The sequence below is a fragment of the Portunus trituberculatus genome, chromosome 38 (assembly GCF_017591435.1).
Source record: "Portunus trituberculatus isolate SZX2019 chromosome 38, ASM1759143v1, whole genome shotgun sequence".
NCBI lineage: Eukaryota > Metazoa > Arthropoda > Malacostraca > Decapoda > Portunidae > Portunus > Portunus trituberculatus.
Window position 1 is genome coordinate 797,093 of NC_059292.1, and position 26,342 is coordinate 823,434.

A 26,342-nucleotide genomic window follows, 5' to 3' on the forward strand; every position below is an offset into this window, starting at 1 on the left:
TGGAGCAGACCAGGTTCACTGTATACTTTCCTGCCAGCTTTATAATTTCTCTTCCCTGTGACATTTCTAATAGAAGAGTGATTAGTGAAGCCAGACACTTGTGCGTAGAAAATGAGCGGTTATGAAGATTGTGTGTGTGTGTGTGTGTGTGTGTGTGTGTGTGTGTGTGAGGTGTGTGTATGTGTGTGTAAGTGTGTGTGGGTGGCTGGGTGGGTGGATGTGTGGGTGGGTGAGTGCATGTAAGTGTGGGTGAGTGTATGTATATGTAATTCACCTCCTCGGTCGCCTGCTGGTTACCCAGCCAGTCTTCCCCATTACGGAGCGAGATCAGAGCTCATAGACCGATCTTCGGGTAGGACTGAGACCACATCAACACACAACACACACTGGGAAAGCGAGGCCACAACCCCTCGAGTTACATCCCGTACCTATTTACTACTAGGTGAACACACCCCACACATTAAGAGGCTAACCACTACACTACACGGTGTGTGTTTGTGTGTGTGTGTGTGTGTGTGTGTGTGTGTGTGTGTGTGTGTGTGTGTGTGTGTGTGTGTGTGTGTGTGTGTGTGTGTGTGTGTGTGTGTGAGTGTGTGTGTATTTTCTCAGACAAATTAAGGGATATTATAGATTTTTTATGCATCCCTTTTCAATAAACACTCAACCCATAGCGTATGAAATCTATTACTGAGACGGTATTTATTGACTGTATAGCTGCTAAGGCAATGGATGGAATGTATGTGGTGGTGTGAATAAAATGTAATCAGTGAAGAGAATCAAGGCGACGCTGTGAAGGACACCCAGTAGCTGCCCGGAGACTAACCTGTCCTCACACAAACACTCTGTCGTCCCTGGGCCAGTGAGTAACGTTTGTATAAGAGAGGGAGAGGATCTGATTGGATGTTATGGAGGGTGTGTCTGTCCTGGTTTGTGATTGGCTATTGTAGGGGGTGTTTCCATCCTCCCTGGTGCCTGGCTGCTGCTGATGGCATGTCAGCTGAGCCAGTTACCATTCCTGACTGTGGCTTAAGTTATAACACAAACATCAGTAAGGTACAGCTAGTCAAACAGTAGAGGAGAGTAATAAAGGCTTTGCGAACAGGAGTAGTACACTGCCTTATATAAACAGTAAACACACTTATGTAAGCAAATTGGAACTGGTTCATCCTCGAGAGTAAGACAAAAAGCACAGATTCCTGAGGTGTCAGACCAGTGTCGTGCGAGGCCTCGTGGTGCTCACAGTACGGTTACCGAGTCTCCTCAGTTACTGTATCCAAGACTCCAAAGCTACGATACATTGCTGCTTTTACTCGTGTAACATAATTACCTGAAACCTTCATTGCTTCTGTCTTCACCTATTACGACGCCACCATGGAAGCTTCACGATCCAAGATAACCCTGAAGGAGCTGTGTGATGGCCTTCCCGTCAGCCCGCTGCCCTCACCGCGGACCCGTGACCCCAGCATCGCCCACGCCCCCGTCAGGACCCACAGTCTCACCCCGAAACAGAAGGAGGTGAGGGAGATTCATTCTAATCAGTGTCAGGAGTATGGACTGGCATGCAAAGGGCCGGGTGGCATGGTGGAGAGCGGGAGGGTAGGTCATTTGCGGTGATTTCATTTACTGACACGCGCAGACTGGCAAGTTGACGACTCGCCTCATGGAAAGTGACGTGGTGTAATGTCGATTAATTAATGAGGAGCAGGGCCGCACCTTTAAGATACTTTCGTTGTTATTTGTTTACAATGAAGGACTGTATGCAGAGTCCTTGATATAGCAATGGTTACAATTCGTACATTTGGATATTATTATTAATTTAGATTTCAGAAGATGCCTGTTACGAGTAAGGATATGTGATGTCATTGCGCATTTATGGGTGGCTTGGTGCAACACTTGGTGTCGCTGTTACTGTGCTATATAATGCATAGTGCCGCTGTGTTGCAAATGCCACAGTGATGAGATGAAGTGATACGTTGAGAATACATGACATGTCAGACGAGCGAGGCCACAGTAATGTTTAGGACGTCAAGCAGACCAGCTTTGTTGGGTGGTAAAAGGCACGCTGCATGCACTTCTGTCAGGCTGCAACAGAAAATTACGCGCGCGCACACACACACACACACACACACACACACACACACACACACACACACACATTCAAAATTAAACTGCATTGAAAACTGAATTAAATGGGTAAATAAATAAATATGTAAAAAGTAAATAAATGAGCAAACTAAATTCATCATTAGCCTGGAAATGGACTACACTTAAATAAGACAACTTCATCAACGTCAAGGCCTTATTAATCTATTTTTCTGCTGAAAATAACATTGCTAGATCACTTGAATGAGAAAACAAAATACTAATTCTAATTCAACATTGTGTTGTGCAAGCCACCTCTCACACCGGACTAGAGACCTTTTAGAGTGTCGCATAACTCGCATCTATCTCACTACTGAAAAATGCCAAACAGTGTTGGCATTGGTGCGGTTACTGGATGAAACTGAAAATCTGTGTAGTAGACTTCAGCCTCCAGTGTTTTTAAAATCCTAACAACGCATCTGTAATATTGTTTGATTTTATATAATGGTCAAAAGACAGACGGTGGATGATACGTGGACGCCTTACCTGTGGCGCAGTGGCGTAGGGGCCAGTGGGACGAGGGGGGGGTGTTGCTCCTGCTGGGAGGTCATACTGACGCCAACAGTGTTGCCACCTCAAGAAGACTCTTTTTGGATGATACGTAATCAAATCTATTTTCTCCTTACGTTTGGTTGGATAATGTTTGAATACTCAGCTTGGAGCGGTGAAAGTAATATTCGTTACATGCGATCTGGTTTTCCATTTTGGTGAACGCCTTCAAAGTCAGCGGCTGATATGATTCTGAATTCACGATTCATCAACTCATTACTCATTCTTGTCTTCATTTAATTTTATTTTTTCTCTTCACTGTCTCTTCATTTAACCCAAGGCCACCTCGTGCCTCTTTGTGAACCTACGAAAATTTTAGCTACATTTCCTGTATCATGATCTATTTTCATTTTCCCCGCAGTGGTAATTAGAAGTTTCTTAATGTTCATTTTGTGTGTAATATGTGAGACTGTTGTCCTACGTCTTGATTTAATGATATAAGCATCAAGCACAGAGGAAGTAGTAAACAGTGATTTCCCTTAACTACATCTCAGTACACTTTACCTTACCTCTGTGCTTACGTTTCTTTATACCTTATTCTGTACTTTTGAGTGGTTTGGCTATACTGTTTTAAAGTTCTCTGAAGTGTACTACGCAAGTGAATAGCGCAGCATTTTTCTCTCTGAGCGATGCACCGTGTTACTTTTCCTTACCTCTGCGCTTGCTTTATTTCGCCTTACTGTGCCCTTACACAGAGAAGTTCGAGTACTATTCTGCTATAAATGTATGTAAAGTGGCATTTTCCTTTGTGTCACCTGGCTCTGAGTAATAGACCGCGTTATTTTACCGTATCTTTAGGTTTATTTTACCTTACTCTGCCTTTACTTTGAGTGGTTTGGGTACTGTCTGGCGTACACTGATGGATAAGGTCTATAGAGTGTCCTTTCCCCTCACCTCTTGACAGCTGGCTCTGAGCAATGCACTGCGTTACTTCCCTGACCGCTGCCACGCAAGTCTCGCCCCGGAGTTCGCGGAGGAGCTGCGGGTGTTCGGCCACATCTACATGTATCGTTTTCTTCCCAACATTGATATGAGGTGAGACTCCTTCACTTTATGGAAATCGAGACCGGGCCTGGAATAGACATCCGGAATTAAAGATCTACACCTATATTCCAACTGGGCCTTCTACACTTTTCTGTATTGGATTTTTTGTTCACTGTATTTTAAGTAATTGTAATGTTATATATCACTCATATCGTCCTGTCTTCATATCTATATTCTTTACTGACAGGCCTACAACTTTTTCATTTAGTTTAGCTTGACCTTTTATTTGCTTATGTGTTTCTATTTCCTGTTTGGACACTAGGGCATGTTCTCCTGTGGATCCAGGTTATCCTTTATTTACTTGATTAACAAATCTGTCGTAGTAGTAGTACTAGTAGTATAATAGTAGTAGTAGCAGTAGTAGTAGTAGTAGCAGCAGTAGTAGTAGTGTTAGTAGTAATAGTAGTAGGGGCAGAAAAGAAAAATTAAGGAAGCTGTAAGAGGCCATCGGGCAGACCCGTGGTATTAGTAGTGGTAGCAGTGGTGGTAGTAGTAGTAGTAGTAGTTGTAGTAGTAGTAGCAATAGTAGTAATAGTTGTAGCAGCAGCAGCAGCAGCAGCAGCAACAATAACAGCAGCAACAGCAGCAGTAGTAGTAGTAGTAGTAGTAGTAGTAGTGGTAGTAGTAGTAGTAGTAGTAGTAGTAGTAGTAGTAGTAGTATAGTAGTAGTAGTAGTAGTAGCAGCAGCAGAAGTAGCAGTAGTTATTTATTTTTTCCATATAATGACTATTTTGTTTATTGCTACGTCAAACTCAGTACCGCTCACACACGCACACATACTGCTTGTAAACTTTCTAATGATCCATCTTGTCTTCCGTCTGCGTGTCCTCCTGGTGGCTGGCGAGGATAGGGCCTACCCGATCCACGAGTACCCGGCCAGGACCAGCAAGGCGGCTGCGGTGATGCACATGATCATGAACAACCTGGACCCCCGCGTGGCACAGTTCCCGCAGGAGCTCGTCACATACGGCGGAAACGGCAGCGTCTTCTCTAACTGGGCCCAGGTGTGTGTGTGTGTGTGTGTGTGTGTGTGTGTATGGGCTTCGATTATTGCGATATCATTATAATCTGCATGTTTTCTTTATCTTAGGTTCGATATTAATTCATTTTTATATACTTACATCTCATCACGTAAAGAAAACTTCATCACATTTTCATCTCCACATCCACCAAGAGTCCACATTGATCACCACACGTTATGAAGTGATGACGAGTGTTGTGTTTGCCTTTCCGCCGCAGTTCTGGCTGGTGATGCACTACCTGTCCATCATGACGGAGGAGCAGACGCTGGTAATGTACTCCGGCCACCCCATGGGACTCTTCCCCTCCGACCCTCGCTCCCCTAGGGTCATCGTCACCAACGGCATGGTGATCCCTAACTACTCCACCAAGGCCAACTACGATGAGATGTTTGCCCTGGGAGTCACCATGTGAGTGTGATACTAAACTGATAAATTCTGGAGCTCTTTGCCTACTTCTGTATTTCCATCTTCCTATGACCTGAACTCATTTAAGGGGGAGGTTTCAAGACATTTATCCCATTCTTTTTGATAATTCTGATAGAACTCTGCTTGGGGACTGGTATCTAAGTGGGACTTTGTATAATTGTTTTGTTGCCCTTGGTCAGAATGGCTTCGCGCCTCACCTCCACTTTATTGAAGACTTGCTGAAGTGACTTGGAATGAATATTAAGAATCTTTCATGATTCTGGTGATAAATTAACAAGATTTCTATGTCATAAAGGGAAGAAATTATCTTTAGAATCCGGATAATTATCTGTTTCCTTTGAAAATAGTCGTGGTGAGAGAGCAAAGCGTTTCTGATTACAAGAGAGAGAGAGAGAGAGAGAGAGAGAGAGAGAGAGAGACTTGAAGTTATAAGTTAGTCAAGCAACTGTCTACTCTCACTTCCACTGTGTATCATATCTTCACTCTCAGTGAAGTCTTCCGATCTGCTACAGATATCATTGTCAGGTCTTGTAAGGAGACTCAGTAAATCAGAGGAGAGGAAAACGGCAAAGCATTAAAAGAAGTACTGAAGGCTCGCATTCTGACCACAACTGTTTGTGTCCTTGACTGGAGGAATAATATGAATATTTTCGTTACCTTCAGATACGGACAGATGACAGCTGGAAGCTATTGCTACATAGGTCCTCAGGGCATTGTCCACGGAACTACGGTAAGCTACATTCCTGTAATTCGTCGCTTGTCTGTGATGCAGCTAGCATGGGGGAAGCAGATGCGGGAAATTAGAGGGGAAGGGGGTCAACGCTAAGACTGAGAAGAAGGCAGTAAAGAATCATCTCCGTTGCTTTAGGAAATTACTTTGAGGCAATGAAATGTTTAAAATTGTAGTACGTATTTAGCAGCATAAACAAGCATCAGTAGTGAATTGTTTTCATGTCAAGGTAAACATTTGATCTGGCAGCTTTTAATTGAGCACTCTGACCAATTCCAGTGGCACAGCGCGCCACATGTGAGGCTGCTGAGGGGGTCTCAGTCGAGTCATATAATAGAGTGTCTGCTGTATGGGTCCTGCGTCACTCTGACACGACTTGACATAACCTGCGTCTTGTAAGATTTGGTTTTGTTACTTGTCTATTTATTATCTGTTGTTATTGTTGTTGTTATTATTATAATTATTATTCATTTTGTCTTCAGTATATTGCTACAAGTGTAAAGGCAATATATATATATATATATATATATATATATATATATATATATATATATATATATATATATATATATGTATATATCCTGTTTGTTTGATCCATTTCATGTGGTAGTTGATATACTTTGCTGAATCTGGTGGCAGCATGGCAGTAACCTTCATGGTGAACCAGCTGATTTGTCAAATATGGCTCCAGCAAGTAGCATTTTGGTTCAGTTTCTCTTTCTACATGTAATGCAGTCATAAGTACATTCTTCCAAAGAATCCTTTGAAATTAAATAGGACATTGAAAATTTAAGTTATAGATTTTGGTGAAATTTCTATCAGAGATCTGAGGGCACATGAAAGACAAACTTAAAATTATATTTTATGAAAATGTGCAAAAACATTACATTTCATTTGAGTGTGAAAGGGCTACGCTAAGAGTGTTTTGTTTTTGTAGAAAAGGGACATTTGTTATGAATGAACATTTTTGGGGAAAGTTATTCCCAAGAATAACAAAAATTTGAACTTTGATACAAAAGGTGCCTGAGATTGTTTACCATGTAAGGATGTTGGAGAATGCATATCACTTTGTTTTTACACAAAAATACCATGAAAGCATGATTAGAAAATATAAATTCTGATATATCCAAAAATCTAAATGCCTTCATTGTCTTCATATCTTTCCATGAGATCCCGTATACTCAGCTCCTCTTCTCCTTCATTGAGACACACCTCCAGGGGCAGGAAGTCGTCAGGTTGCACGTCCTCAGGTTCAGAGTCGGAACCCAAGTCAATCACTTCCACCTTCACTGAATGTTTTCTTCCCACACTTCCTCTCTTGCTGATACATGTTCTGTCCTGCCATGTGGACTGCTGCTCTTTCACATCTGCATCATTGCTAGGGTCTCTTTTCTCCCTTTGAAATGTGCAGTAAGACTCTGAGTGTATTTCTAAATTGAAGGAATGGGCAAATCTTTTCCCACAATTTAAACATTCATATGGCTTCTGTGAAACATGTGCCTGCTCATGTGATGTTAGGGAGGCCTTATCAGTGAAAATTTTGCCACATTCCTTGCAGGTGAAGGTTGGTGGGTGAGCCATGACATGGTTTTTGAAGCTACCAAGCTGGATGTACACTTTCCCACATTTTCTACACACATAAGACTTCTCATTGGAATGGATTTTATAGTGGGTATCTACACAACTAATATTGCTGAACTTCTTGTCACAGATGCCACATTCAAACTTGTTGATGCCAGTGTCATTCATTCGATGATACTTGAAATAGAATTCCATTCTGAATGTCTTGCCACAGTCCTTACACTGATACATCTTCCTGCCATCATGCATCCGGGAGTGTATCCTCAGTGCCTGGGGTGCAGAGAACTTGCGGCCACACTCGAGACACGCGTAGGACGTGTGATGGACCTTTGTATCCATGTTCCCAGTGCAGAGATAAGCTTGTTATATCAATACATTCTGAATGATTGATATTCATAAAAAAAAATCATTATCTTATTTTGTGTGTTTCACATATGTACACAACATTATTGACATCACGTGTACAAAAATTTTATAACTTATAACCTTAAGGAACTAACAGCAAATAATCTACTATGGTTTATGCAAAGCAATATAAACAGAACTTCATAAATCATTTATCTACTTCTGGCTACTGAGTTACATATATTATATCTAATGTAAGGTGTACATGAGAGCACATAAAGGAAAAGTACTATAATCCAGATCATTCAGAAGAAATATAAATAATCTCTGCATTGACTAGTCTATTTGAGCACACATCCATTTACAGATTATATATATAAGAAGCATATGGCAATTATAAGAGTGATTTATGAACGTAAGGCTTATTTATGGCATGCTGTAGTCTCAACTCTACAGCCAACTTGTGTGTGGAAGGTCTTGTTTGGTCCAGGGGTCGCTGAGGTCAGTGTTGTGCTGTAGTCATGCTGGTGCAGCAGTTCGTTGGTGTGCTTGCTGCCTCTCAGCATGACAAAGCTGTCTCCTTCCTGCCTTGACTTCCATAAGTTACTTGAAGGAGAGACAACCAGCTGACCTCACAATCTGAGGGAAATTTTCTTGATAAATAAAACTGGTTTAAGATTCTGTCTCAGAAAAGTGAGAATAAGGTTGGCATCCGTGACTAAAAACATTTGAATGCACAGTTATCTTTCAACTTAGCATTCTACCATATACGACATTCTTCTAAACTGACAAGTACAGTCTCCTGAAGTGAGACTAAACTAATTATCTTATACACTTCAGTGTAATTTGAATTTATGTTTCTGATTGCCACAAATATATTCCTTTCCACTCACACATCCCAAACTAAAAAGTGAGTAGCAACAAAAAGTTAAAACTGAACCATGTTTAATCAAAATCTAAATTCTGACCCTGAATGGGTAATTTTGTTTCCCTATGAAGCAACTACAGCTGTGGGAGCCATTGCAGCCTGCAGCCCCATCAAACATCTACACATAAAAAATAACCAGACTGCTAACTCGGCCTAATTCTCTGTAGCTACATGGGAAGCTTTTAGTAGACATGAACATGAATACTGTATTAATCTGATCCAAATTAAACTTCACATCAGGCTAATAATGGAAGAAATTCCCACTACTGCCTCAGTCCCACCCTGGGCATGATTCTTGGCCTCCTGATGGGGGAAGCACCTCATACCTGCTGGAATGAGGCGAGCGAAGCAAACCCTTTATTGTTAAGTCTGTTCACTCAGTGCTAGCAATCAACTAACTCTTATCCCAAACTCCCACCATTCCAAGCCTCAACCCCTTCAATACTACAACACATTTTACATTGAGATTTATGTACAATTAGACCATTTTATTGACATTAGGAAGGGTCTATGGAGGGCAGAAGATTAATGGCCACAGTCTTCACTATTTTAATCTCCCACGTAAGTTTCTGAATCTGTATAAAGTCACCAGATAGTAAGCAGAAAGAACATGGAAATGCATCACGGTACTGAGGAGGATAACCAAAGCCTAACCTAACCTAACCTTACCTCACCTGACACAAAACTGACTATCAGGCCCACGTGACCCACCTTAACTTACAGAGCTCACATCATCTTGCCCCACTCATCACCGGTCTAGCTTCCTAACTTCACCACATCACCCACCAGACGTAAAAAGGGCGCTCTCTCTGTGACATCAAATGAGTTGGGTGGAAAAGCTGCGAAAGGAGAACAGGGAAGCGAGGCGAGCGCGCGGGGATGGTTTTTTTGCGAGAGTGCCGTACAAAGTAATAACAAATAAATAAGTAAGATACCGCTATGTTGAGGGATTAACACCATTAACACGCCAAACATAACAACAAACCGATAAATTTACAGTTTCAACCAATATACCCTATCTTATATTTCTATTTCCCTATGTCTAACAAGCTTGGGGACCTCCTGGGAAACCTAACCCAACCTAACCTTATTATTAATTTCCGATAGGGTAAAATGGGGTTAGAAATGCTCGTAGAGGTGTGATCTAGACGGTGGGAATGTGTACAATTATAGTTACGTGTGGTGTATTGGTTGAAACTGCAATAATACCCAAACACCAACATAACGTAACAAAAACGTGTGCACATGTCGGTAATAAAGGCCTGGGTGCCGCGGTGGTGGAAGATTAATGGCATCCCTGCATTGTCCAGCAAAGTATGAAGCGTCTCACCTGTCACTGTCTCACCTTCGCCCCAGTTTGTTTGGTTCCAACACTCTTAACTCACTGCTGGCTTGGAGTTTGGGGAGTAGCGCACAGTCTTATAAACATCTGTAGTAGCTTATTATTGAATATTATGGGTTTTCTTCGGTACTTATTTTGACTTTCACAGAGGATATTATTTATTTCATTGTTTTTTTTCATTTTTTTTTATTTGTGATGCAGAATTATTGTTAATCGTATAAAATTTTGATTCCCCCTGAAAACCTCAACAGCTGAAATGTGCGGGATCCAATGACGTAATTGAGTAAATCCATTTAAAGCCACATATATAAACTAATGTCGGAAGCAATGATCTCTGTAATGATTTCAACCAATACCTAACAGCCAAATCTTCGACGGGGAAACTAAAGTAAACGTTACATCTGTGGTGGAGAGAGAGAGAGAGAGAGAGAGAGAGAGAGAGAGAGAGAGAGAGAGTCGTGGTGAGAAAGCAATGTGTTATACCTACGATCTTTTAAGACTCTAATTTTCTAAGAGGCATTTATGGGTTCGGGCGCGCAGGTGTGTGTGTGTGTGTGTGTGTGTGTGTGTGTGCGCAGCTTAACACTCTCGCGGACACATCCACTGACCGTGAGCTGTGTGTCCCTCAGCTGACGGTGCTGAACGCGGGGCGGAAGTACCTGGGGCTGGAGAGTCTGGCGGGCCGCGTGCTGCTCACCTCAGGGCTGGGCGGCATGAGCGGGGCCCAGGCCAAGGCAGCTGTCATTTGTGGCTGCATCGGTGTGGTGGCAGAGGTATGTATACAGTCTGCTGGATCATGTCTGTCTCTATAGTGATGTGTTAATCCTTCCCTGAAAACAACTGAATTAAGATCCAAACGAAGATGGGCGTGAAGAGTGGTGATGGTGATGGTATTATAAGAGGAGGATGTGATGATGGTGGTAATGATGGTGAAGGAAGAGGGAATGAAGCTGCATTTCCATTTGTCACTGAACCAAAAGTCTCAAAGATTTCTAGTTATCAAGTACAGTCGTGACATTTCCCTTTTGGAGTTGAAAATAATAATTGTTAGTGAGAACACCACAGTATGAAGGACCAGTACACCTGCTAGGCCCACTCTCCATTCCCTGCAGATGAGTGAGGAGGCTCTGATGAAGCGCCACGCCCAGGGATGGTTGCAGGAATACACCAACAACTTAGACGTCCTCATTAAGAGAATTCGAGAGGCACGTGCCAAGAAAGAGGTGAGTGAAAGTCTGAAGGAGTCCAGAGTATCATCCTAGATGCTTTAGATGTGATTAGCAGGGCTTTACATATTGAACACAAAATTGATATGAACATTTTATTTTTCAGGATTATTTCAAAGTTAGAGCGAGTATATTTTGCCTTTCTATGTGCTTCTGCCATCACACTAATTCAGGTATACTGTCGGCTCCCCGTCACAGGTAACCTCCATCGGTTATCTGGGTAACGTGGTGGACGTGTGGGAACGACTCGTGAAAGAATATGAAGCCACAGGAGAACTGCTTGTTGAACTCGGCTCCGACCAAACCTCGTGCCACAACCCCTTCGGCGGCGGCTACTGCCCCGTGCAGCTCTCCTTCCAAGAGGCTGAGGAGGTGAGAGAGAGAGAGAGAGAGAGAGAGAGAGAGAGAGAGAGAGAGAGAGAGAGAACTTGATGAACTTTCTTTCTTTCCTATACGATGTTGGTAAAGGACCCCAGTCGGTTCAAGACTCTGGTGCAGGAGTCACTGTGTCGACAGGTTACTGCCATCAACAAGCTGGCTGACGCTGGCTTATTCTTCTGGGATTACGGCAACGCTTTCCTGCTGGAGGCTCGTCGCGCAGGGGCTGACGTTAGCAAACCTGGGGCTGAGGATCCTCTTACCTTCCGCTACCCCAGCTACGTGCAGGACATCATGGGGTGAGCTGCAGCGTGGAGGATAGAATAGGAGCAGTGTGGATGGGGTGAAGGAGTTGCTTTGTGCGATAGGAACGGGAGTAATGCGAAGGTAGTGTTCAGTGTGGACAAACTGCGACTTGGGTAGGTGTTATCTGATTGACAAGGTGGCAAGAGCAGGCAATGGTGAATGATCTATTGACGCTGTGGTGGTGTTGTTTGGTGCGGGGATGTGAAGTTAATTGTGCAGTTTATTGAGGGAAATGTGAAAGCAAAACGATAAATGGAGAGAAAGCCCTGCATTTATTATTCTATACAGTCATTTTCTTTTCATGTCTTTACTTTTTTAGCTTTTTTTCCTAATTTTAATCTTACCTTTTACTCTATTCTCTTTTTATCCCTTATTATTTTTTCCTCTCTCTCTCTCTCTCTCTCTCTCTCTCTCTCTCTCTCTCTCTCTCTCTCTCTCTCTCTCTCTCTCTCTCTCTCTCTCTCTCTCTCTCTCTCTCTCTCTCTCTCTCTCATCAAACATCTCTTCCTCCGCCGCCCTACAGAGACATCTTTTCCCTTGGGTTCGGGCCCTTCCGCTGGGTGTGCACCTCAGGAGACCCAGCTGACCTACAGACCAGTGATGAGATTGCCTACAACGTCCTTGCCACCATCTGCAGCGGTGAGTAGCTGAATGTGCAATGCTGGAGTGGTGACAGTGTGCGTCTTGAGCAATCCATATTCTGAAACACTTCTGGTCACACCTGCATTACTTTTAAAAGAATCTAGTTCGAGTCACACCTTTTTTTATGCTGTTTTTATTGTTCTAATGACAAAATAACAATATTTCTACTTTATGTGCTGGAGAAATACTCTTGAGAATCCGGTTACTCGTTTCTGTGGCTTGGTGAAGTAGTCTTGGTGAAGGAGCAAGATGTTTCTGAATGCGGGACTTAAAGATGATGGATACGAGGGAGAGGAAGAACCGGCAGAGTTAAATAACACTTTCTTTTAGATGAGCTAGGATTTGTTTTGTTTTTTTGGTTTATTTACAGTTATTGTTTCAAAATCCATATATGAGTACACACTAGCACATATAATGATGATGTTAACCACTTCAATACTGGGACACATTTTTACCTTGAGATTTGTGTACGATTAGACCATTTTATTGACATTAGTAAGGATCTATGGAGGTTAGAAGATTAATGGCTACAGTCTTCACTATTTTAATCCCCCATATAAGTTTTTGAAGTTGTATAAAATAACCAAATAGTAAGCAGAATGAATATGGAAAAGCGTCATGGTATTCTCTTTCTCTCTCTATCTCTCCATGTTTTATAGAGTGTTTTTACGGTACTAGTACACATATTTCCCAAAGATTCCTCCCATCTCTTGGTATCTGAACATAATACTTATATCATCTAATCTCCTGCAGAAGACCTCCCGAAGAACGTGCAGCAGCAGTATTCGGACAACATGCGGTGGATCAAGGAGGCGGGGAAGCACAAGATGGTGGTGGGCAGCCAAGCCAGGATTCTCTACTCAGACCAGCGCGGGAGGGTCAAGATCGCTCAGGCCTTCAATGATGCTGTGCGGGCTGGAAAGATTAAGGTAGGGTCGTCGTTGTTCATAGCTACTCTCTCTCTCTCTCTCTCTCTCTCTCTCTCTCTCTCTCTCTCTCTCTCTCTCTCTCATGACAATTTTCAAAGATGACAGAGATGATTATCCAGGTTCTCAAGAGTGTTCCTCCTCTTATTGACGTAAAGGTCTTATAAACATCTCACTAGTGACTAGAACAATGAAAAAAAAAATAAATAAATAAATAAAACCACGCATAGCTTCAATTGTAGTCTTTCGAAAGTAGGAGATGCTTTGCAGTGGTGTTTCAAAATGTGGTCCTTTTTTTTTTAATCTCTTCTTCATTGCACTTTCAAAAGGGTCTACTTGAAGTGACATTTTTTTTTTTCAGGGTGTTTTTTTTAGGTTGAAGTGACAACAAGAATATTTCTACATTACTAACGGGGGAAACACTGTTGAGAATCTGCGGGTCAATCATCTCTGAGTTTTTAAAATAGTGGTGGTGAGAGGAAGGTGTTTCAGAATATGGACTAAGAATGTTCACAATTTTGGTTTAGCTTGTGGAAGATTTTAAGCTTTCTCTATCACCCTTCACTCAGAAAAAGAGGATGCGAATAAATAGATACACTTATATTCAAGAAACGAGTAATTTGTACAATAATTTTTCTCTCAAATTAGCGTTTTTCCTCAACATCAAGTCTTCTAATCTCTTGACAGTCTTCTTACCAAACAGACAACTGAGAAACAGAAGCTCAGATAAATTATGATAATCGCAAGACATAAGACAGTGGAGGTGCGTGTGTAAGGTGCTTGCTTGGCTTCTGATGGTTGAGTCCACCGCTTCCCATGGTGTGTTTGACTTTTCAGGCCCCGGTGGTGGTGAGCCGCGACCACCATGACGTGAGCGGCACCGACTCGCCCTTCAGGGAGACCTCCAACGTGTACGACGGGTCAGCCTTCACCGCAGGTATTATTACGTCCCTCACTCACCTTGTCCATCTCTCGTGATCCTTTGTTTCCTCCTCTTCCTGTTCATCAACATCATCATCATCATCCTACATTTCTTAGTTCTGCATACTCCAACTAGTAGTAAACTTTACTGTCCCGCCATCAGTCTCTTTCATCGGTGGACGGTAAGAGACCTGGGAGAAAAATTACTATTTATCTTTAGAGTACGACTCTTGGTGCTTCGAACATGCTGCTAGAAACGCCTGTGACATTTAATTACCGTTAATGAATAAGGAACGGTGTAACTACGTTGTTGTGAGTATTAAAGAAGTGATTGCTGCTATTCTCAACTGCTAACCTTCCTTCAAACAGTCCTAGTTAGCTCTCTGTTATTTAGCTTTTATCGTATTGATATGAAAGCCTTTGTTCAAACTGACTAATTTCCTCTACAACAAAATACTATTCACTGACCACTGTGTACCTCTTTTGGTTTTCTTACGATGCCACAATTCCTTCACTTACTCAGACATGGCCGTTCAGAATTTCGTTGGAGACGCCTTCCGAGGAGCAACCTGGGTGGCTCTGCACAACGGAGGCGGCGTTGGCTGGTGAGTCTTGGGTTACCGGAGTATGAGGGATGAAGGGAGACGTTTGGTGTAACGGATCCTGTGACTGAGTATTGTTTTGTGTCGGCAGGGGCGAGGTGATGAATGGCGGGTTTGGCCTCGTGTTGGACGGCTCTGAGGACTCCCACTACCGCGCCACACTCATGCTCAACTGGGATGTGTCTAACGGCGTGGCGCGAAGGTAAGGATGGTAGAATGTACTGTGTATATTTTTCTTTCATCTTTTATATGTCGATGATTGTGAACGATGCTTTAATCAAGTGCTATGTTTTATTAAATTCTTTATTTATTGTATTTATCATTCAAATACAGTGATTCTATTCAGGATTGACACCTTAATACGTAATCAATCAAATCAAATAAGAGAATCCTCCTGCAGGGCGTGGAGTGGCAACAAGAACGCTCAGGCTACCATCGTGAGCTCCATGGCCGAGGACCCACGCCTCAAGATCACGCTGGCCAACTCCGCCGACCCCGCTCTTGTGGCCCGCTCCATCGGCAACCTCTGAGCTCCTGTCACGGCTCACAATGCCTCTGTCACGTCATGAGTTATGCTGCTTGCCTCTGCCTCACAAGAGTTGACGTTATGCATTAATCACATATGTATATTTTGTTCTACTTTTCACAAGGCTCGGTGACACTCTTATTCATCAGTTGTTACAATACTTTTATCATTGTGTATTCCCAGTGTGTTACTTTTCTAACTGTTTTTACGTTTTAATTAAGCTCTGTTTGTTGGGAAATTCTCATGTGCATTAAGGTTCAGATTGAGTGGAAGGCGTTGCATTTCTGTGGATTTATATGGTATCTTTTTTTTGTATTATTGTACTAACTGATCTGAATATATTTACTCTTGCTATTATTGAATTAAAGAGTGTAAAATTAATATCCCTCACAACTAATATTCTAAGTACTAGATCGGCCAATGCATTGTTAGGTGGTTCAACTCATTATCTGGTCAAAGCTCACTGGACAGAGGATTTTTTCTTCCTTCTACAAGTCATGAGTGCTTTACATATATTTTTTTTTTTTTGGCAGGCATGTGCAATTACTGGTATGTCCTAATCATGTTTTCTCAGTTATTGACTCATCCTGGAAATGGGTTGAGGAAGAATGAAGGATTTGTTGGATGGAAAGGGAAGGGTTGGGTTAAGTATGGCAGTGTTAGCTGTGGTTGTGGTTGAGAGCTACTCCGTACACTCTGCTGTGGCTGATGAGCGAAAGTTGCGCCAGTCACTGCTATTAGATCGTGTATAGTTTTGATGAACTACAGAACACTAGCAACTCTCCCATGGATATAATATGATGCACAGTGAGAATGCAAAGATGAAGGCATTCAGTTGAAGAGGTAGTTGGGGGGACGATAGGTTTAGTAATGGTGATTAACTTGCTGGACAGTGCACATGCGCTGACTGCTGGCGTGGCAGCAGACGGAGCAGCCTGACGTAGGAGTGACTGGCTGACTGCAGTGTTCTGAAAGGAGGCGGCGACTTGACACTTACACTTGAGTATTCTTTTTCGGTTCTAGCTTTCACAGGATACTAGCAGAAGCCAGTGCTTGTTATGGTGTGTTACACAACTGCAGGGAGGAAAAGAACTGTAAGTTATATCAATTACAAAAGTAATTATAACGAGTAGCAAAACGGGAAGGAAGGGGGCGGGGGCGGGGGCGGGGAAGAAGAGTTGTTAAAGACTACTGTTTTGTTGATCTAATTCTATCCCTTTTGTTTTAGTTGTGCATTTTGAACATAGAGTAGTAGACACGTAAATGAATGACTTGAAGATGGTTTACTAGAATTTCATGACACATCTTAAACAGGGAATTTACAAGTATCTTAACTATTATTTACGTTTGCAGGGTACAGCATGCACCACACACAAACAAAAAAAAAAAATTGCCTAATGATATACATTATATGCTACTATAATTACTTACCTAGCCACTGAGGATATCTATGTTTTTACTGGAGAGTGAACAGTGTCAGGTGTGTGTGTGTGTGTGTGTGTGTGTGTGTGTGTGTGTGTTTGGCCTTGGCGTTATCTATAGATCAGAGGCCAGATGTTAAAATTACCGTAGCTATTCGATTCTAAGATTTTAAAAGCCCACACACACACACACACACACACACACACACACACATTAATTTATTACTCATACAATTTCTGATCACTATAAGACTTTCACCACAGGACTGTTAGAACAACTATCTATTTCACTGCAGCCGATAGAGTGGGAAGAGCTAGATTGAGTGTCTGGGAGAGGATTGAGGAATGTTTAGGTGTGTGTGTGTGTGTGTGTGTGTGTGTGTGTGTGTGTGTGTGTGTGTGTGTGTGTGTGTGTTTGTGTGTGTGTGTGTGTGCGTGTGTGTGTCTCAGAGAGACTCGGAGTGAGTGCTAGAGGAAGGAAAGTGATGAGTGCGTCGTCAGTCCATAGAGTTAGTGAAAGATGGTTTGGTTTTACCGTAGAGTTGTTTTTGTGGGTGAGTCAACTATTTTTACTGCTAGCTGCTGTTGACGCTTCGGTTAGAGAGAGAGAGAGAGAGAGAGAGAGAGAGAGAGAGAGAGAGATGATAATACATACCAGGTAGCAGTATCGAGGAAGGATGAACCATGAGACAAGAATTGAGGGAAGGAGACGGTGAGGTGATCCTGCCATTGCCTCTTATTGGACAAGAATGACTGATAATCATGAAAATTTTATCCTCAGCCTTCTTGTACTAATATCTGTAAGGTATTGCATCACTTTTTCTCATTTTAATCGATCAAAATCTATTCTGTATAATTCTTGTTGGTTATTCTCTGACTATGCCAACCTCCTATTAAATTCCCACTCTCTCTCATTCTCATTGTTTATAAATCTTTCCTACACAATTTTTCCCAGATAGAGAATATCTTATATTTTAGAGATATCTGCATACTCCACATATGAATGATTACTACACATTTGCTGTTTCTGATACTAATAACACGTGTTGGTCAGAACTATACAAATGGTTTGCTTCTTTTTATGCTTTGGATTATTCATTTGCTTTCATGTCCTCGGAAATTTATCCAAATTAAGAATTCCCAGGTGGGCGGATGAGGAGTCTCCCTCTATTCCTGCCATAATATTTGATTCTTGTTTGTTCAAATCCTCAAATTTCTTTCCTCAGTTTAGCACTATTTCTTTAGATCATTGACGTGTGTTTCATCCATTTCTGTTGTATATACCACGGGTTCTCGATTTTTTTTTTTTTTCTGTCCATCCCCTCCTTCCTGAATTCTCAACATTCGTGTGGACCCCCTTAATTTTTCTCCCAAATTTTACTCCGCCAAATAAGTAATATGTATATAATTTATAATTTAGAAATGTACAATTTGAAACAACCTTTCATGATCCCATTTAATTCTTTCCATGGACCCCTAGCTAAGGTTCCATGGACTCCAAGTTGAGAACCTCGGGTATATACCATCGTTGACAAATATTTCATCATGCTGCCTTAATTTTATAATTTCCTGCTTGCTGTCCTCTCATCTTACACTCAAGATCTAACCACCTTCTTCCTTTCCATAGTTTTTCCTGTCCATTGAGGCTGGCTCCACATTCCTCAGACCAATCATGTTATTCCTATACTTCAAGGAGGTACTCTTGTCTACACAATTTTTAATATACTTCTTTAAAAACCACAACTAAATGTCATATCTAATGAATAGTATGATAGTGTTTATTCTGCTTATACAAAAGTATCGGTAATTAGTTTTAAAATAATGCACTATTGGGATACTTGCACTTGTTGAAGATCGCAGTCCACGCGCATTTAGGTCGTCTTTTGTATAGGCTTGGTGGGCGCCAGGCGGATGAGTGTGAAATGTGAATCTTTTGTAATCAACCACGCTCCCTCGGCTCCGGCTGCACTTACAGCTACTATTACTAGAGCTTAATTACCCGCACCAAGAAGCGACCACGTGGTATCTCAGTGAGCCCACACTACCTACTCCAGACTCCATTTAGTACAGCTAAGTTCAGGCCAAGGTATGAGAAGGCCTTCACTGCATAAGTTTAGGCCAAGCTCGCACTCGTAGCGGCAGCCATTAGCCCCAAAGTTCATAAGTAGCATCCTCCATTCTTTTCTTTATTTCTTTATGTTTGCTCTTCTTGTCTCGTCTCGCGTGGCATCGAGTCTCATGCGAGGTGGGACAAAGATTTGTTTGCTCTTCTTGTCTCGTCTCGCGTGGCATCGAATCTCATGCGAGGTGGGATGACTAGAATAAAGTAGTTATATCGAGCCTGGGAAAGTTGCGTATGTGGCGCTTAGGTGAAAACAATCAGCGATTAAAGCGAAAATGGGTTGTGTCGGTGACATAGCGGAAGGCCAAACATTCTTCAGGAAATTGGCCGTCTTCGGTCACTCCTACGCCAACCGTTTGAGAATAAATAGCCCCCGTGTTGGCCTTTCTCAAATTCTAAAGGAAACTCTGAAAATGGGGCGCCAGGGTGACCAATATCAGGGAGAAAGCCATTCTAGTTTCAGTTGACCTGGAAGAGGCTACACCTGTGGCTCCAAATAGATCTTCATTTTCACATTCTGATAGTGTGTAGCGGATCTCATGTGCTTGTGCTTTGTAATCGAAATATGATTCTTGGATTTGCCCAGAATATATTTAATTTTGTCTCAAATTTGTTTACGAAGTTGCAGAAACTACCCACTCCGGCAGAAGATTCCAGTGTTTGCTACCCTATACGGGAAGGCATATTTCCTTACCTTCAATTTTGATTTTGGCATGAAAAGTATCAGTGAATTTCCTGTTTGCACTAATATCTCTACATTTCAGTACACCCTTACAACATATATAATATTTTCCAATAAGAATTTGATAGTATTTATCATACCTCCTTGCCTTTCTGTAAGCTAGTGTTGGTAATTTCATTTTCCTGAATCTCTCTTCATAGCCGAGACCTTTCAGTTCTGGAATCAGCCTTGTAGCTCTGCATTCCACATTCTCTGCCATCTCAGTGTCTATTAAGAGGTGATGAATCCTGACCGAATTTGCATATTCTAGACGTGGTCTTATCATTGCTTTGAACAAAGCTTTAAATAATTCAGCATCTAATGCAACAAAAGTTCTCCCAATTAACCCCACTAGTTAGTTTATTGACTTGATTTTCTTTTCTGGAAGTTGGTCAACACAACTTAATTTTGTTATTGATAATAATACCCACATGCTTCTCAGAATCAACCTTATTTAAATTTTTTTCCATTTGATAGCCTTGATCTTCAATGGATGATATCCCTATCCTCATATTTTTGCACTTATCAGGGTGGAAATTTAGCAACCATATTTTATTCCAAGAATATACATATTTTACATCTTGCTGCAGCTTCTGACAATCACCTTGCTCTTTTATAAGTCTAAAGATTTTGTTATCTGCATACATGTAAATTTCACTGTCAATTGTTATAATATCCAAGAGATAATTTAGAAGAAGAACAGCTAAGGCCTGAGAACAGACCTGTAGCACTCCACTTGTCACTGGCTTCCATCTTGATTTTCTTCCCCTCAATATGACTTTGTTGTCTTTGTTAAAAAAGCTGCAATCCATTCTTAAAAATGCCTTCCAATACCATAACTATTAATTTTACTTGAGAGCCTTCTGTGTGCAACTCTATCAAAAGTCTTCATGAAGTCACAGTAGGTATATCATTTCCACTGCATGCCCCTCATCAATAATGTCAGTCCATATATCCAGAACTTTTATGAGATGCAACACTGTTGTCCATCCTGGGATAAAACCTTATTGTTTTCACTAAATAAATTATATGTCATGATTAAAAGATAATTGAAGTATTAGAGAGAAGTATTACAACAGAGTGAATATGAAGGATCTGTACTTAGGAGATGAAATAACCAGATTGAATAAAGCTGTAAGCATTGATAATAAGACTGAGACCTAAAGAAATCAAACTACCAACATTAAATCTAACTAGCTTTGATGGAGATCTTAAGTCATGGATAGGTTTTGGGGAGTTCTTCAAATGTGCAGTATATGATAGAGGAGATTGCAGTGACATTCAGAAATTTATCTACTTGATGGGACATGACAGGAGATCACCTAACATTAATAGTGGTTTCAGTATTGGAGGTTCAAGCTATGAACCTGCTCTGAAGCTGATGAAGACACTTGGCTGAGAAGATCAGATAAGGCAGCATACATAAACAGCATTTATAATTTAGCTGCTCCAGATTATGAGATAAGTGAACAAAAAAAAAAAAAATCCATGCAGCTTTTGAGTATTCGTTAAAATCCATTGAAACCAATGGTATTATGTTGAAAGAATTGTTCACTGCTATATTAGCCCAGAAGTTGCCTCCACCAATGTGTGAAAATTTATGTTGGGAATTAAAAGAGTGCACTTATGTGATAAGCCAGGGCATCCATGGCCAAGTGTATGAAGTACAAAATGGATAACCAGAGCCAAAGCATTACATTTATGTATGGGTTGCTTATATAAGGATCATGGGGAAAACGGTTGTAGTAATCCTAAGATAAAGCCATGTAAAATTGTCAAAGGAAACATTACTATAATGTGTTGTGCCCTTGGTATAGGCAATCTACTCAGAGTTGAAAATTAAGAGGTCAGAGAAACCTCCTCTTCTCTGATATCACTTGTGTAGCAAGACCACTGTAATTTTACCAACTGTACAAATGCAAATATATACAACGGAGAATAAAATTACAATGACTCAAGCATTGTCAGACCATTGTTCAGAGATAATTCGTAATGAAGATATTGCCTGGCCAATTCAAAGCATGGAGTTGTAGGACAAGTTCAGTTAGTTACAGGGATTCATGGGAAGTACTGAAAGGAAAGACTATAAAGTTGTGGCACTGAACTTTAAGCATAAGGCAAGAAGAAGGACCTTAAATGCAGTAGTAAATAATTTGTCCAATTATAAGCTCTGTAGGTCTGGCAGGAGTACATGATAGGTTGATGAACAAAGGTTATAAACTAGTAGATCCCTGGATAGAAGGTAAAGGGGAAATAAGCTTGCTGATAGGTGCTGACCATTATTATGACATGTAGTACTACATGCAGGGTATGTCTGAGAAAAGGGGACAGTATTGTTACCCATCATAGATATATGATTATGTCTAAGTGGTCACTTTTATGCACCTGATGTGGAGGTAGTAATTACCCTTAAAATAGCAACACATCCAGTGCAGCTGACTAAGGAAGAGATGGTGAAGTCCCACAGAGATTAAAGATTTAAATGCTGTCTGGGAGTTAGATCATGTAGACATAGTATCTAAAGAAATGAATAAGAAATCCAGAGTTGTCGTCTCTTCAAGAATACAGTAAAATATTCCTCAGAAGAAAACAGGTTTGTATACAGTAAATTTATCTTGGAATGACAAAAAACACCTGTTGCCTACTAATTTCAAGTTATTTTTAGATCACTTAGAGGGTTGCAAAGGAAATTTATAATATTGTTCTCAGTATTCAAAGTTTATTCAAGCTCAGGAACAGAGAGGATTCATAGAGGAGGTTAAGTCACCAGAAATATGTTGTAGCCTCTGCCATTATTTACCTCATAAAGGGGTTAAGAAGGAGAGTATGACTACTCCTGTAAGAGTAGTGTAAGATTTGCAAAGGCCAGTGAATGAGAGTTTAGCTTAAATGATTGTCTGTTCACAGGACTTTAGCAACAAACTTGACTGAGATCTTAAGATTTCAGTTGCATATATATGCCTGGATTAGTGACATTAAAAAGGCTTATTCAATGGTAAAGTTAAGTGAAGATCAGGAAAGTACAAGATTCTTATGGCCTAAGGACAGTGACCTTGTTATTTATAGGTTCAAAGTAGTTTTGTTTAGAGCCACTTCTCAATTTCTAAATACATCCACCAAGAGACCTATGGAGAATGTTAAAGATCAACAACTAGGCATAGAAAATTGCAGAAGGATTTGTATATTGTTTATTTGCAAGAGACTGGTGACAAGGAGCAAGAAATAAAAGAACAGTGATTTAGCAATTAAAACCTTTTCTGAAGCTCATCTGTGCTTAAGAGAGTGGGTTTTGAACTGTGAATCTCCACAAAATAAGCTTAGAGCAAAGGGCACAGCAGCAGTGAACCAAGGAAAAGTAAAGCCGCTAGGAATTTACTGGGATACTGTTCAAGATCAGTTATTATTGCAGTCTCCACCTGCATGGTATTAAGTCCTGTGCAAACATGCAGTCTGTATATTTGAATAATTACTACACTTGCTGTTTTTGAAATGAGAACACTTGTCAGTCAAAACTATAGAAATGATTTTCTTTTTATTCTTTGGATTATTCATTTACTATATGTTCTCAGAAATTCATCCTAATTAAGAATTCCTAAATGGATAGGTATGTTTACTCAGTTTACCACTACATTTCCTTTGATCATTGACCTGAGTTTCATCCATTCCTGTCGTATATACCATTGTTGACATAGTTCACCATGCTGCCTTGATTTTACACCCAGGATCTAACCACCTTCCTCCTTTCTTTCCATAGTTTTTCTCTCCATTGAGGCTGATTTCACATTCCTCAGGCCATTGATGTTTTTACTTCAAGGAGGTACTCTGTCTCAACAGCTTCTGATATACTTTTTAGATACCACAACCTACATACTTTTACTTACATTAGCTTCATCTTCATACTTATGCCCATACTGTCACTTGTAAGATTTTGAAGGTCATTATTTTTTTTTGTTTATTTTTTATTTATTTTAATCAGGAATGTGCAAATTGTAAATTGAATCTTATTGAACAATAATATGCCTACATCTCCACTTCATTACTCTGTCCTATTTTTTGTGTCTTATTAGGGTAAATATCCATTTTTATATTCATCTGGTAGAATTCCTTTCAGTTCATGTATGCATTATGCAGATTTTGAATGCATTTAGATTTTATGCTCATAGATGACAAATATATGTAGATTTATATGAAAAGTGCATGAGGGTAGTTCTCATTGCTAGTGTTGTGTGGGAGCACTTGTCCTGGTATCATGTACAAGACTTTTGGGAATTTGCATTGTGTTGTCGGTGATTTCTTTTTTTTATTGGTATGTACATTAGAGTCATTCTATATTTTCAGGGACACCAGCAACCACACCACTCAGCAGTCTGCAAGCATCCCCAGTGTATTTGGAGTCATTCACATATACTTCTGGATGCCATTTGGCTAAGGAGAGTTGTGGTATGTGTGATTTGCTTTTCTATAGGACATTTTCTTTTTCTCTTCAACCCATTCTCTGCTAACTTACTTTCTTATCTTTCTGCATTCCTCTCTTAAACATCACGCAACTCCTTTCATTTGTCTTGTGCTTTCTTTGTACCATTCATGATCTTCTATCCTTCTTTTGTAACTCTTTCCGTTTTCCTTGACAGTCACCTTAACTCTTCACACTGCCATTCACTTCACACCTCCATTCACTTCCTTTTTATCACTCCATCTCCTACTGGTCTCGTACAATAAGATCACAAAGGAATGACATTAAGTGGATGACAAATAGATTAAAACACAAGACATAAGAGAAGTATATATATAGGCGATTAAAAGCAGCAGATGAGGTTTTAAGGCCATGATATAACAAACTAGTAAGAACAGTTATGAGCAATTATGAGTTAAAGGTAGCTAGCCAGGCAAAGAGGGATCCCAAGTGATTTTTTTTTCAGGTGTATGAGACAAAAGCTAGAGGATGAACAAGTCCTTTAAAGCCAGCTAATGAGGAGCTGGTTAGTTCTGGGGAGGACAAGTAAAATTATGAACGAGTATTTTTTTTTTAACTGTCTTCACCCAGGAAAACATGCAGTTAATTCCTGATAGCGAACAGGTTTTTAGAACAGAAGAAAGTGAGAAGCTGACATATTCACATAACTTAAGAAGTTGGTAGAGCAGAAGATAAATCAACTAATGTCACTAGGACCTGATGAAATATACTTAAGAGTACTAAAGGATTGTGAGGAGGTCGTCAGTGAGCTGTTAACATAGGTCTTTACGATGTCACTAGACAGGTGAGGTATCAGTAATGTGGAAGCAAGCCAATGTTGTACCCATATTTAAGAAAGGAGATAAAACCCTAATGTCCGATTATGGATTTGTCAGCTTAACTTCAATTGTAAGTAAATTAATGGAGTCAAGGGTATGGAAGAACATTAGAGAGTACTTAGACAAACGCAGCTTGATAAACCACTTTCAGCATGGCTTTATGAAGGGAAAATTGTGCCTTACAAACTTGAGTTCTTATAGCAAGGTTTATGAGGCAGCAGAGAATGCTGATAGTTATGACAGCTTATACCTAGATTTTAATAAAGCATTTGATAAGGTACCACATCAGAGGCTCTTGAGGAAGATAGGGTGCACGGGGTAGAGAGAAAATATTATGCTGGATGAAGTCATGGTTAGGCGATAGGCGGCAGAAAGTAGTAATAAACAGCTATAATTCCAAGAAGGCTCAAGTAATTATTGGGTGCCATCAATTTTAGGGACATTGTTATTTCTGATATATAGTAATGATTTTGATAATGGAATTAGCTGTGATATTAGTAAATTTGCAAATGACACGAAGATAGGTAGATTAATTAGGTCAGATTTGGATGCCATCACCTTGCAGGCAGATTTAAATATATTGGATGAATGAATGGACAAAAGACAGATGACAAATGCAGTTCAACATTAACAAATGCTAAGTACTGAGCGTTGGGAAATCCACACATTATGTACACAATAAACAATGAGGTTCTGGGAGGTTCAGATTATGAAAAAAAGATTTAAGTTATAGTTAGCTCTGATCTTAGTCTCAGAAAACAATGCATAGAGTTTAGAAACAAAGCAAATAGGGCACTGGGATCAATTTTTAGGAGTGTTTAAAGCAGAAGTCTCAAAGTAACATTAAAATTATACATGGTGATGGTCTGCATGCATCTAAATTTTGCAGAATCGTAAAACAGGAAGGAAAATGAAGAAAGTTTTGAGAAAACTAAGAAATAAACAATGAAGAATAAATCAGGTGAAAATAAAGAATATTAATGCAAACATATGAATGAAAAATTAATAAAGAGAAGAACAGAAGAGATACAGAGGGATAAAAAAAAATCAGTAGAGAAGGGAAAGGAAGCAAAGAATGGCAATTCATCTGAAATGGACGGAAAAGAGAATTATGCACAGATTCATATATGCCTCGAAGGTGAAGAACTGA

The 26,342-nt window shown here is 40.5% G+C and overlaps 3 protein-coding genes across 4 annotated transcripts in view; 2 read left to right on the forward strand and 1 right to left on the reverse strand.

The window, feature by feature from the left end:
- Positions 1-1,190: 1,190 nt before the first annotated feature.
- On the forward strand, positions 1,191-15,998 carry LOC123515201 (urocanate hydratase-like). The gene is made up of 15 exons (XM_045273725.1): positions 1,191-1,515; positions 3,596-3,726; positions 4,586-4,739; positions 4,975-5,165; positions 5,847-5,913; positions 10,739-10,882; positions 11,222-11,332; positions 11,534-11,707; positions 11,792-12,012; positions 12,543-12,658; positions 13,415-13,590; positions 14,425-14,524; positions 15,032-15,113; positions 15,202-15,312; positions 15,511-15,998. The coding sequence occupies exons 1-15, from the start codon at positions 1,372-1,374 to the stop codon at positions 15,638-15,640; spliced, it is 2,052 nt and encodes a 683-aa protein (XP_045129660.1). The 5' UTR covers positions 1,191-1,371; the 3' UTR covers positions 15,641-15,998.
- On the reverse strand, positions 6,763-10,192 carry LOC123515203 (oocyte zinc finger protein XlCOF15-like). Of its 2 annotated transcripts, none has more exons than XM_045273733.1 (2): positions 10,098-10,192; positions 6,763-8,478 (listed from the first exon to the last, which is right to left on the reverse strand). In XM_045273733.1, the coding sequence occupies exon 2, from the start codon at positions 7,831-7,833 to the stop codon at positions 7,048-7,050; it is 786 nt and encodes a 261-aa protein (XP_045129668.1). In that variant the 5' UTR covers positions 7,834-8,478; positions 10,098-10,192; the 3' UTR covers positions 6,763-7,047. The 2 variants fall into 2 exon arrangements, with proteins under 2 accessions (XP_045129668.1, XP_045129669.1); XM_045273734.1 differs by having other exon boundaries at positions 10,113-10,137.
- Positions 15,999-16,561: 563 nt separating the features above from the next.
- The window catches only part of LOC123515202 (serine/threonine-protein kinase 16-like), a 53,294-nt gene continuing 43,513 nt past the window's right edge, over positions 16,562-26,342 (forward strand). Inside the window, exons 1-2 of the mRNA XM_045273727.1 lie at positions 16,562-16,730; positions 24,239-24,340. Of these exons, the coding sequence (XP_045129662.1) occupies positions 16,695-16,730; positions 24,239-24,340 (138 nt within the window). The 5' untranslated portion in view covers positions 16,562-16,694. The remainder of the gene's footprint in view (positions 16,731-24,238; positions 24,341-26,342) is intronic.

Coding starts and splice junctions, on each gene's coding strand:
- LOC123515201 (XM_045273725.1), top strand. CDS start 1,372: ATGGAAGCTTCACGATCCAAGATAACCCTGAAGGAGCTGTGTGATGGC. Junction 15,114..15,201: donor AACGGAGGCGGCGTTGGCTG/GTGAGTCTTGGG, acceptor TTGTGTCGGCAG/GGGCGAGGTGATGAATGGCG. Junction 15,313..15,510: donor TCTAACGGCGTGGCGCGAAG/GTAAGGATGGTA, acceptor ATCCTCCTGCAG/GGCGTGGAGTGGCAACAAGA.
- LOC123515203 (XM_045273733.1), bottom strand. CDS start 7,833: ATGGATACAAAGGTCCATCACACGTCCTACGCGTGTCTCGAGTGTGGC.